General features: G+C 33.3%; 2 protein-coding genes across 3 annotated transcripts in view; one reads left to right on the top strand and one right to left on the bottom strand.

Moving 5' to 3' along the window:
• LOC142228753 (putative cytochrome P450 313a4) overlaps positions 1–13,553 on the bottom strand; it is a 170,909-nt gene that overhangs the window by 32,483 nt on the left and 124,873 nt on the right. The window contains exon 1 of one of the 2 annotated variants that reach the window (XM_075299263.1): positions 2,230–2,433. The exons of the other annotated variant lie outside the window; for it this stretch is intronic. Coding sequence (XP_075155378.1) covers positions 2,230–2,383 — 154 coding nt within the window. The 5' untranslated portion in view covers positions 2,384–2,433. Of the gene's footprint in view, positions 1–2,229; positions 2,434–13,553 lie in introns of those variants that run through there. 2 annotated transcript variants of the gene reach the window in all.
• Positions 8,689–13,553, top strand: part of LOC142231191 (putative cytochrome P450 313a4) — a 169,246-nt gene continuing 164,381 nt past the window's right edge. Inside the window, exon 1 of the mRNA XM_075301809.1 lies at positions 8,689–8,772. Coding sequence (XP_075157924.1) covers positions 8,689–8,772 — 84 coding nt within the window. The remainder of the gene's footprint in view (positions 8,773–13,553) is intronic.

Raw genomic sequence — 13,553 nt, forward strand, 5'->3', positions numbered from 1 at the left:
TATAAAAACAAAATTTTGACAAAATTTTCTATAGAAATAAAATTTTGACAAAATTTTCTATGGAAATAAAATTTGGATAAAATTTTCTATAGAAATAAAATTTTGACAAAATTTTCTATAAAAATAAAATTTTGACAAAATTCTCTATAGCAATCAAATTTTGACAAATTTTTAAATAGAAATAAAATTTTGACAAAATTTTCTATAAAAATAAAATGTTAACAAAATTTTCTATAAAAATAAAATTTTGACAAAATTTTCTATAGCAATAAAATGTTGACAAAATTTTCTATAGAAATGAAATCTTGACAAAATTTTCTATAGTGATAAAGTTTTGACAAAATTTTCTATAGAAGTAGAATTTTGGTAGATTAATTTTGGAGATCGGCTATATATAACTATAGACCGATATGGACCAATTTTGGCATGGTTGTTAGCGGCCATATACTAGCGCAATGTACCAAAATTCACCACGTACCAAATGTCAACCGGATCGGATGAATTTCGCTCCTCCAAGAGCTCCAGAGGCCAAATCTGGGGATCGGTTTAAATGGGGGTTATATATAATTAAGACCGGTATGGACAATTTTTTGCATGGTTGTTAGAGACCCTATATTAACCCACCAAAAAATGGAGCACTATTTCAGCAGGATTATAAGGGAGATAGGCAGTACCAACTGCTTGCAAAACAACCGAATCAGCGCTGATTTTTGTGGGCCATGTCCCGATTTGGAGCAGCATCTACATAGCGCTGATGTAATTGCTTATTTTAATAGAAATATTGCCTCAGAATTGATATATAGTCTTGAGTATGGCATTGTTGGCGTGAAGGAAAACAGCACTACCTTTCATATGTTTCAATAACGTAAACGAATGATCATAAACTAGTTTGATTACTCGTTTACGTTATTGCCACCGATTCATGCAGTATGGATGCATTGCCTACTATATTGTATACCAAAAAGAGCAACTTAACTCTTAGTGCTGAAGTATTTTTTGCTGGGAGCACCACGTACCAAATTTCAACCAAATCGGATGAATTTTGCTCTTCTAGGAGGTCTCCGGAGGTCAAATCTGGGGATCGGTTTATATGGGGGCTATATATAATTATGGACCGATGTGGACCAATTTTTGAATGCTTGTTAGAGACCATATACTAACACCATGTACCAAATTTCAACCGGATCGGATGAATTATATAATTAAGAACGGTATGGACAAATTTTTGCATGGTTGTTAGAGACCATATGCTAACACCACGTTCCAAATTTCAACCGAATCGGATGAATTTTGCTCATCCATGAGGCTCCGGAGGTCAAAACTGGGGATCGGACCAATTCCTGCATGGTTGTTAGAGACCATATACTAACAACATGTACTAAATTTCAACCGGATCGGATGAATTTTGCTCCTCCAAGAGGCTCCTCAAGCCAAATCTGAGCGTCGGTTTATATGGGGACTATACGTAAAAGTGGTCCGATATGGCCCATTTGCAATACCATCTGACCTATATCAATAACAACTACTTGTGCTAAGTTTCAAGTCGATAGCTTCTTTCGTTCGGAATAGACGGACGGATTTCAATAGACGGACGGACGGACATGCTTAGATCGACTCTGAATTTCATCACGACCCACAATATATATACTTTATGGGTCTTAGACAAACGGAATGACAAAGTTAATATACCCCCCATTCTAGGGTGGAGGGTATAAAAATAATTTATACCCACGTTTAGTCCATAAAATGTTTGAGACATACTTAACAAAAGGAAAATATCATTAAGCTGTGGAAAATTTCGAAAAAAAAAAATAAAATTTAACTACAAACAAATAATTTTTTTCCAATAAAAGTAAGTAAGTTTAACTACGTTTTTTGTTTCTGTGTATAAAAATAAAAGTTTGCAAAACTTTTCTAAAGAAATAGCATTTAGCAAACATTTTGTATAGAAATAAAAGTTTGCAAAAGCTTTCTATGTATAAGATTAACATTTTGCACAGATTGTTTGATGGATATTAATAGCAAGTTGTTTCCTTTAATTTGAAAATATGACCTGGCGGGGGCGAATTTTGGTCCGATTTTGTCAAAATGTTGGTTGTCCAGGAAAAATTTTCATTGTGGCAACGCTGATTAAAACTATTTCAGTAGATTTGGAATTGGTGTACCACATATACCGCGGCTCCACACGATTTACGATTATTTCTCACTTTTTGTCTGCGTAATAATTACCTTTAGAGCTATATAGAGGTCCAAATCCAAGGATGTATTCAATCTTATTCGACGGAAAATATTTGGTTAATCCGATGGAATGTCTTTCCAGCCAGCGTTTATAAATCCATAGTAATATTAGTGCAATCACAAACGAGAACCATGAGAAAGCCATCTCTAATTTAATAAATCCAAACGCGAGGTTCTTCGACTTTTAATCTTGGAACGAAATAGATAAAAACAAACAATTCTCTAGCCGTATTTATACCGATAATAATACATCGGTGGAGAGCATTATATCACATCGGTGCAGAGCACTATATTACATTATATCATATTACAGAAATTTAGTACAATGCATCAAATGTTAAGAGCTATACAAATTATGGCGATACTATACGACTTATGGGTTTAAAACATCGATTTTATACTAAATTTATTTATGGATTGACCCTAGAACGTCGCTATGAATATGGGGCCCCATGAAAATGAGCATCACCACCGAAATGAAGTACGACCTCAAAAAATTATATGGAAAAACAAAAACGCCAAATTTTGATACGGTTTTTGGGTGTAATTTCATTTTATTTTTGGGACCCGTTTGCATATTAAAAGCAAGTAAGGAAAGTCTAAAGTCGGGCGGGGCCGACTATATTATACCCTGCACCACTTTGTAGATCAAAATTTTCGATACCATATCACATCCGTCAAATGTGTTGGGTGCTATATACAAAGGTTTGTCCCAAATACATACTCGATTTGGACAGAATTTGATAGACTTTTACAAAATCTATAGACTCAAAATTTAAGTTGGCTAATGCACTAGGGTGGAACACAATTTTAGTAAAAAACTATCTGAAACTTTTAAATCTGAAGCAATTTTAAGGAAACTTCGCAAAAGTTTATTTATGATTTATCACTCGATATATATGTATTAGAAGTTTAGGAAAATTAGAGTCATTTTTACAACTTTTCGACTAAACAGTGGCATTTAACAAGGAAAATGTTGGTATTTTGACCAATTTTGTCGAAATCAGAAAAACATATATATGGGAGCTATATCTAAATCTAAACCGATTTAAATCAAATTCGGCACACATGACTATATTACTAATTGTACTCCTAGTGCAAAATTTCAACCAAATTGGCCCAAAACTCTGGTTTCTGGGGCCATATAAGTCCATATCGGGCGAAAAATATATATGGAAGCTATATCTAAATCTGAACCGATTTCAATCAAATTTGGCACACATGACTATAAAGGGTGATACGGTCTAAATTTGGTCAATATAAACTTGACGTATTTCTTTCAATTTTTGCATTTAACAAACCTGAACACCCCTCATTTTGAAGGTGTGTGTGTAGAATGTTGCTCCTATTTTGATTTTGGAATTCACTCTTCAGTTGTCAAAAAGCCGTCCAAGCAAGAAGAGCAGCGTATCAAAATTTTGCTCGCGCATCGCGAAAATCCGAGCTACTCGCACGCAAAGCTGGAAAAATCGCTAAAAGTTGCCAAATCAACCGTTACAAATGTAATTAAAGTGTTTGGGGAACGTTTGTCGACAGCCAGGAAGTCTGGATCGGGGGGAAATCGAAAACCGGAAGCCGCTGAGACGACAAAGAGAGTTGCCGGTAGTTTCAAGCGAAACCCTAATCTCTCTCTCCGAGATGCCGCAAATAAGCTGGGTGTATCGTCTACAATCGTGCATCGAGCCAAAAAACGAGCCGGACTATCGACTTACAAGAAGGTAGTGACTCCAAATCGCGATGATAAACAAAATACGACGGCCAAAGCACGATCCCGGAGGCTGTACACGACGATGCTGACGAAGTTTGACTGCGTGGTAATGGACGACGAAACCTACGTCAAAGCCGACTACAAGCAGCTTCCGGGACAGGAGTTTTATACGGCCAAAGGAAGGGGAAAGGTAGAAGATATTTTCAAGCACATAAAACTGTCAAAGTTCGCAAAGAAATATTTGGTGTGGCAAGCCATCTGTACCTGTGGCTTGAAAAGCAGCATTTTCATAGCTTCCGGGACTGTCAACCAAGAAATTTACGTGAAAGAGTGTTTGAATAAACGTCTGCTGCCTTTCCTGAAGAAACACGTTTGTTCCGTACTGTTTTGGCCGGGTTTGGCATCTTGCCATTACGGTAAAAAGGCCATGGAGTGGTACGCCGCCAACAACGTGCAGGTGGTTCCCAAGGACAAGAACCCTCCCAACACGCCAGAGCTCCGCCCAATTGAGAAATACTGGGCTATTGTCAAGCGGAACCTAAAGAAGACCAAAAAAAAACTGCTAAGGACGAGCAGCAGTTCAAGGCAAACTGGCTTTCTGCGGCGAAGAAGGTGGACAAGGTGGCTGTACAAAATCTGATGGCAGGTGTCAAGCGTGAGGCCCGGCAATTCGGATTTGGAAAAGCGAAAGCCTAACTGAATATTTTTCCTGAATTTTATACTAATTGAACTTGAAAAATAAATTTAATTTGATTTTTTAAATAAACGATTTCACCGATTTACACGCGTTTTCCCTTGACCAAATTTTGACCGTATCACCCTTTATCGGGCGAAAGATATATATGGGAGCTATATCTAAATCTGAATCGATTTCTTCCAAAATCAATAGGGTTCTATTATGACCCAAATTAGGAACATGTGCCAAATTTGAAGGCGTTTGGACTTAAATTGCGACCTAGACTTTGATCACAAAAATGTGTTCACAGACAGACGGACGGACGGACAGACGGACATGGTTATATCGACTCAGGGACCCACCCTGAGCATTATTGCCAAAGATACCATGTGTCTATCTCACCTCCTTCTGCACTAACTTATAATACCCTGTTCCACAGTGTGGCGCAGGGTATAATAAACCTCAATGAAAATAGGTCCCAAATTCAAATGAAACAGTGTGCCAAATGTGAGGCGACGCTTCATAATGAATATGAGCCCCAACTAGTGTTGCCAGTATTGGGGATTTTTCCCCAAATTGGGGATATTTTTTCGTGAATGGGGATGAAATTTCTGAGTTGGGTATTTGGGGATTTGGTGGGAAATTTTCATAAATTTGGGGATTTTTTGAGAAATCGGTTTAATCTTTTTTAACAAAATTTTATTTCTATAGGAAATTTTGTCAAAATTCTATTTCTAAAAAAATTTTGTCAAAATTTTATTTCTATAAAAAATTTTCTTAAAATTTTATTTCTACAGAAAATTTTGTCAACATTTTATTTCTATAGAATATTTTATTTCTACAGAAGATTTTGTCAACATTTTATTTCTTTTGACAATTTTGGTATTTTATTTTTATAGAAAATTTTTGCAATATTTTATGTCTACAGAAAATTGTTGCAAAATTTTATTTGTATAGAAAACTTTTGCAAAATTTTATTTCTATAGAAAATTTTTGCAATATTTTATTTCTATAGAAAATTTTTGCAAAATTTTATTTCTATAGAAAATTTTGTCAAAATTTTATTTCTATAGAACATTTTTGCAAAACTTTGTTTCTATAGAATATTTTGTCAAAATTTTAATTCTATAGAATATTTTGTCAAAAGTTTATTTCTATAGAAATTTTGTCAAAATTTTATTTCTGTAGAAAATATTTGCAATATTTTATTCTTATAGAAAATTTTTGCAATATTTTATTTCTATAGAAAATTTGGTCAAAATTTTATTTCTATAGAACATTTTTGCAAAACTTTGTTTCTATAGAATATTTTGTCAAAATTTTAATTCTATAGAATATTTTGTCAAAAGTTTATTTCTATAGAAAATTTTGTCAAAATTTTATTTCTGTAGAAAATATTTGCAATATTTTATTCTTATAGAAAATTTTTGCAATATTTTATTTCTATAGAAAATATAGTCAAAATTTTAGTTCTTTTGAAAATTTTGGTAAAATTTTGTTTTTATAGAAAATTTTTACAATATTTTATTTCTACAGAAAATTTTTGCAAAATTTTATTTCTATGGAAAACTTTTGTTTGCAATATTTTATTTCTATAGAAAAGTTTTGCATTTTTTTTCTATAGAAGATTTTGTCAAAATTTTATTTCTATAGAAAATTTTTGCAAAATTTTGTTTCCATAGAATATTTGGTCAAAATCTTATTTTTATAGAATATTTTGTCAAAATTCTATTTCTATCGAAAATTTTTGCAAAATTTTTATTTCTATAGAAAATTTTTGCAAAATTTTATTTCTATAGAAAATTTTTGCAAAATTTTATTTCTATAGAATATTTTGTCAAAATTTTATTTCTATAGAAAATTTTTGCAAAATTTTGTTTCTATAGAATATTTTGTCAAAATCTTATTTGGATAGAAAATTTTGACAAAATTTTATTTTTTTAGAAAATTTTGTCAAAATTTTATTTCTATAGAAAATTTTTGCAAAATTTGATTTCTATAGAAAATTTTTGCAAAATTTGATTTCTATAGAAAATTTTTGCAAAATTTTGTTTCTATAGTATATTTTGTCAAAATCTTACTTCTATAGAAAATTTTGTCAACATTTTATTTCTATAGAAAATTTTTGCAAAATTTTTTTTCTATAGAATATTTTGTCAAAATCTTATTTTTATAGAAAATTTTTGCAATATTTGCAATATTTATATAGAAAATTTTGTCAAAATGTTATTTCTATAGAAAGTTTTGTCAAAGTTTTATTTCTATAGAAAATTTTGTTCAAATTTTATTTTTATAGAAAATTTTGTCAAAATTTTATTTTTATAGAAAATTTTGTGTAAAATTTTATTTCTATGTAGAAAATTTTCTCAAAACATACCATTTCTGGTATAATTCTACAAAATTTGGCTAAGTGTCTACCTCTAAATTTTACTATTTGAATATTTAGATGTACATTTTCGTTCATACAAGGTGATCTAACACCCATTTTCATATCTCTAGCATTTGGAAAACGAACACCAGTATCTTTGTGTTGTAGTTCGAAATCTTGATCTAATCGCAGCTTGCTTGATTTGACAAAATTATAATTAATTTAAATTATTAATGATTTTCTGCAGCAGAGCTTTATGCTCTGCTTTTGCTTTATTAAAAAAAAAAAGTTTTTAAAAAATGTTTTCGGGATTTTTGTGAGGAATTTATTTTTAGATTGGGGATTTGTGGGGACGAAAACATCATAATTTGGGGACAAGAGCCAGAAAAATACTGGCAACACTGGCCCCAACAAAATGTATTCGAAGGATGAAAATCGACCCCAAAATAAAATTAGGCCTCATTTTCATTTTTGATTTAAAAGACAGTGTGAAAAGTAACCCTAACGGATGGAAAAATATACAGTTTTAAGAAAACAACTTAACTTTAAAGTGTTACTCAATGCGAAACTGTTGGAAATCGCATGAAAGAGTATGAAATCAAAATTTTAGGTCACGCAATTTACACAATATTAAGGACAAATTTCTTTAAACTAAAGAAATTTTATTCAAAGAAATTTTATAATATAGTGAAACTTCTCAAAGTTGGACACTCTGAAAACCAGACACCTCTGAAAACCGAAATTCGCGTATCTCTTTGAATTGAGGGAAATTTTCCTTAAAGTAAAGAAAAACATTTTTGATTTAAAGAAATAATCCTTAAATTAACTGAGATATTCAATCATTGGATTATGGGCTAAGACTTATAGTAACGATTTGGCATGTTTGGTTTAATGTTTTTTTTTTTTATACCCAGCACCACACGGACGAAAAAGACTGTTTTTCATATGTTTGGGTGTAAAAATTATATGTTAGGTAATATGCTTAGATGCAAACATATATTAATTTGGGAATAGCCTATAAACATATATGCGTTTAGAAAGAGAGCCCTAGAGAGTATGCTTCTTAATGTGTGTTGTGAAATCAGTGTTTTGGATGTGGATTGATAAAGTGTGATATTTTCACAAATAAATAATTTTTAGATTTTTATGAGTTTCTAAAAATGCATTAATATGCTAGTTTGGAACGTTTGACATCAAATATTTTCAAAAATTCGCAATTTTTCGAGAATGGATTTGGAATTTTTATTCGGCAAAATTTAAATAATTTTTACCATTTTATTAATTCTTAATCTATTTTTAACCTATTTGAAACAAAAAATTTTAAATTTTTCATTAAAAATATGAAAAAAGCGAGTTATAAAAAAATTGACTCAAATGAACTTCCTGTGCAGCTAAAATAAAGAACTTCTTTGGGAGGACAATTTTGGAAGTGCTTTTAAAGTTGTGCCTTTAGAAGAACTTCCAAATTTGTTTGCTGGGTACTTAAGGAAACTATATTGTCCTGCACATCGTGCGATAACTTTTTAATTTCAATTTTTACTTGATATTATTGCAGTATACTTCGAATAATGCTTTAACTCTTACTAGCAAACACGTTTCTTAACACAAAAGACTGTGAAGCATGCTGGTGGAAGCATAATGGTTTGGGGTTGCTTCACATGATGGCTCATTGGGCCGTTGCAGAAAATTGATGGTATAATGAAGAAGGAAGACTACCTCGCCATTTTGCAGACTCATCTTCCCGAGTTTGTTGACAAGAGTGCCTATCCTGAAGCTGAAGTCGTATTTCAACAGGATGGTGATTCGAAGCATAGTGCAAAAAAAAATATTATGTACTCATTTCCGCACGACACTGTATATCTAAATCTGAACCGATTTGGATGATTCTTTGCAGATACAGTTAGTACTATAGAAGATTAAAATTTGCTAACTTGGAGTAAGAAAGGTCTATAAATAAGGGTTTTGTGGTCAAATTCGGGAAAATCGGGCGATACATATATATGGGCGATACATAAAATTTGATGATGATCGATTAATAAAGAAGCGCAATGTGAACCAATTTGTCGTAATCGGCCGATACATATATATGGGAGCTATAACTAAATTTGATCCGATTTTTTCCAAATTCAACAGCGTTCGTTCTTGTAACTCAAAAAAAAAAAAAAAAAACGCCATGTACCAAAATTTCATCAAAATCGGTTAAAAATTGCGACCGGAATCCTGCGAACAACAAATACATGGACAGACAGATTGACACCAAGGGCTGGATTGACTCAGGAGATGAATGTGAGACGATCGGTATATATTTTATGGGGTCTAAAATCAATATTTCTGGTAGGCTCATTTTTTGGCATACCAAAGTTATTATACCCTGACCACTATATGGTTTAGGGTATTATTATATGGAGGGGATCCAAGTTTGTAATACTTCCCGATAGCTTTTGTGGAAGTTCTTTTTTTTTTTTTGCTGGAATTTAATGAATTTTATAAATACTACAAATGTTTGGATTTGATCAAATATTTTTTCCATAAGCATTTCCTCCATCAATTTTTTCCACTTCCGATGAAATTCTTTTCGACCACTCTTAGAAAATATTTTTGGCGGTTTAAAGTCAAAATATAGTAAAAATTTTATAATTAAAATATAAAAGTGTAATAAAAAATATTGATAAAAATAAAACGTAAAATTGGTAAAAAAATCTCAGCAAAAACAAGTAGATACGGCCGCAAGTTCGGCCAGGCCGAATCTTATGTACCCACTACCATGGATTGCGTAGAAACTTCTACGAAAGACTGTGATTTACATGGTATATATTAGACAAAAAAGTTATGTATAGTTAAGTCTACAAATAATTACGAATCGATATGAACTTTTTGTACGTAGAGAGCCAGAATTGAAATATGGGGGTCGCTTATATGGGGGCTATATACAATTATGAACTTGATATGGACCAATTTTTGTGTGATTGGGGATCGATTTATCTGAGGGCCATATATAACTATAGACCGATATGGACCTAGTTAGGCATGGTTGTTAACGACCATATACTAGCACAATGTACCAAATTTCAACTCACTCGGATGAAATTTGCTCCTCCAAGAGGTTCCAAAACCAAATCTCGGGATCGGTTTATATGGGGCTATGTACGATTATGGACTGATATGGACCACTTTTGGCATGGTTGTTAAATATCATATACTACCACCACGCACCAAATTTAAAGCAGATCGGATGAATTTTGCTTCTCCAAAAGGCACCGGAGGTCAAATCTGGGGATCGGTTTATATGGGAGCTATATATAATTATGGACTGATAGGAACCAATTCCTGCATGGTTGTTGGATACCATATACTAACATCACGTACCAAATTTCAACCGAATGGCAAGAATTTTGCTCTTCCAAGGGGCTCTGGAGGTCAAATCTGGGGATCGGTTTATATGGGGCCTATATATATTTATGGACCGATATCGACCAATTTGTGCATAGGAGTTTGAGGCCATATATTAACACCACATACCAAATTTCAACTGAATCAGATGAATTTTGGTCTTCCAAGAGGTTCCGGAGATCAAATCTGGTGATCGGTTTATATGGGGGCTATATATAATTATTAACCGATGTGGACCAATTTTTGCATGGTTGTTATAGACCATATACTAACATCACGTACAAAATTTCAGCCGGATCGGATGAAATTTGCTTCTCTTAGCAGCCTCGCAAGCCAAATCGGGGGATCGGTTTATATGGGGGCTATATATAATTATGGACCGATGTGGACCAATTTTTGCATGGTTGTTAGAGACCATATACTAACACCATGTACCAAATTTCAGCCGGATCGGATGAAATTTGCTTTTCTTAGAGGCCTCGCAAGCCAAATCTGGTGATCGGTTTATATGGGGGCTATATATAATTATGAACCGATGTGGACCAATTTTTGCATGGTTGTTATAGACCATATACTAACATCACGTACAAAATTTCAGCCGGATCGGATGAAATTTGCTTCTCTTAGCGGCCTCGCAAGCCAAATCGGGGGATCGGTTTATATGGGGGCTATATATAATTATGGACCGATGTCGACCAATTTTTGCATGGTTGTTAGAGACCATATACTAACACCATGTACCAAATTTCAGCCGGATCGGATGAAATTTGCTTCTCTTAGAGGCCTCGCAAGCCAAATCGGGGGATCGGTTTATATGGGGGCTATATATAATTATGGACCGATGTGGACCAATGTTTGCATGGTTGGTAGAGACCATATACTGACACCATGTACCAAATTTCAGCCGGATCGGATGAAATTTGCTTCTATTAGGGGCCTCGCAAGCCAAATCGGGAGATCGGTTTATATGGGGGCTATATATAATTATGGACCGATGTGGACCAATTTTTGCATGGTTGTTAGAGACCACATACTAACATCATGTACCAAATTTCAGCCGGATCGGATGAAATTTGCTTCTCTTAGAGGCCTCGCAAGCCAAATTTTGGGGTCCGTTTATATGGGGGCTATACGTAAAAGTGGACCGATATGTCCCATTTGCAATACCATCCGACCTACATCAATAACAACTACTTGTGCCAAGTTTCAAGTCAATAGCTTGTTTCGTTCGGAAGTTAGCGTGATTTCAACAGACGGACGGACGGACGGACATGCTCAGATCGACTCAGAATTTCACCACGACCCAGAATATATATACTTTATGGGGTCTTAGAGCAATATTTCGATGTGTTACAAACGGAATGACAAAGTTAATATACCCCCCATCCTATGGTGGTGGGTATAAAAATGGAAGTTCTTCTAAAGGCACAACCTTAAAATCACTTCCACAAATTGTCTCCTAAACATGTTCTTTGTTTTATCTGCAATAAAGTTCAATAGAGTCAATTTTTTTATTACTCGCTGTTTTCATATTTTTAATGGAACATTTTAAATTTTGTGTTTCAAATTGGTTAAAAGTAGATTAAGAATTAATAAAATGATACAAATTCTTTAAATTTTGTCGAAAAAAATGCCAAATCCATCCTAGAAAAATTGCGAATTTTTGAAAATATTTAATGTCAAACGCTCCACACATGCGTAAGAATACATTACAACTCATACAAAATTTTGTAAATGTATTTATTTGTCAAAATATCACTAAATTTCTTAATTCACATCCAAAACACTGAATTCGCAACGCACCTTAAGCAGTGATGCAAATTCAGTGCAACGGCTGTTAAAATGGTGTACATCCGCCCGATGACAAGCCCATGTTAAATTAATCGCTTCTGCGCCAATTTTGCACCTCTTCCGGATCCAAAAAGAACATTTTAATTACTTTTTTGGCGACGCTTTTTTTGCTGGGATATTTTTTTTTATAGTTTCTTCATTGAAATGACAAAGCACAACTTGTATAGGATCTGAAAACGAAGTATGTACTTCCGTCCTATGACAAGCCCATGTAAAATCCATTCGAGATGATGCAAGTTTGCACTACTTCCGTATAACAAGTTGCAGATCCAAATTACTTTTTGGGAAGCTATTTTTTTTTTGCTAGGCAATCATGAATAAATGCTTAAGGGTACAATCGACAGTCGACGATACCCGATTTTTGATTTTTCTCCTACTAATTACCACTAACTTAAAATGTTTCTATATAATTATAATAAAGTTATTAAATTTTAATTGTTCCCCTACATTATATCTTTAATTAACATAAGGGCTGGTCAGTGATATAATGAACAACTGATTATGAACCTGCATGTACTTTGGTTATTTTTTATAGCACTTTGCCACAAATGACGAAAAGTGAATACATCAGTGAAAAAAAATGCAAAGACTATGTAACCATGTCTGTCTGTTGTAAACACGCCACAGTCTTCAATAATGACACAATTGTCCTAAAATTTGGCAGATTCGTTATATCGGTTCAGGTTCAATGATATAAACCGATCTCCCGATTCGGGGTCTTAAGTAGCTAGACATAGTAGTTTTTTAGGTCCATATATAAGAGTTCTGAAATTTGTATGTATCGGTCCATGTTTTGGTATATCCGCCATATGGACCTACCTTCCGTTTTGAAATCTTGAGCTTCTGGAGGGCTAACTTTTTGCCGATTTGCCTGAAATTAAAAGACTAGAAGTATTTTACGTCCATAAATAATAGATGTGCCAAATATAGTGTACGAGTATATCGGCCCATATTTCGGTACAGGAAAAATTTAAATCTGAAGCAATTTTTAGGAAACATCGAAAAAGTGAAATTATGTAATTTATTGGTCGATAGATATTTATTAGAAATATAGGAAAATTTAAGTCATTTTGAAAAGTTTTCGACTTGGCAGTGGCGATTTTACAGGGACAATTTTGGTATTTTTGGCATTTTTTTGCCGAAATCAGCTAAACATATATATGGGAGATATATCTAAATCTGAACCGATTTCAACCAAATTTTGTATGCATATCGAGAACGTTAATTCTACTCCCTATGCAAAAAATGTTTCACGTAAGTCAGAGTAAAACCTTGGCCTCTGTGGTTATATGTGTGCAAATCGGGCGAAGGCTATATCTAAC

Source organism: Haematobia irritans, chromosome 3 (genome assembly GCF_050003625.1).
Source record: "Haematobia irritans isolate KBUSLIRL chromosome 3, ASM5000362v1, whole genome shotgun sequence".
In the NCBI taxonomy this organism is placed as follows: Eukaryota; Metazoa; Arthropoda; class Insecta; order Diptera; family Muscidae; genus Haematobia; species Haematobia irritans.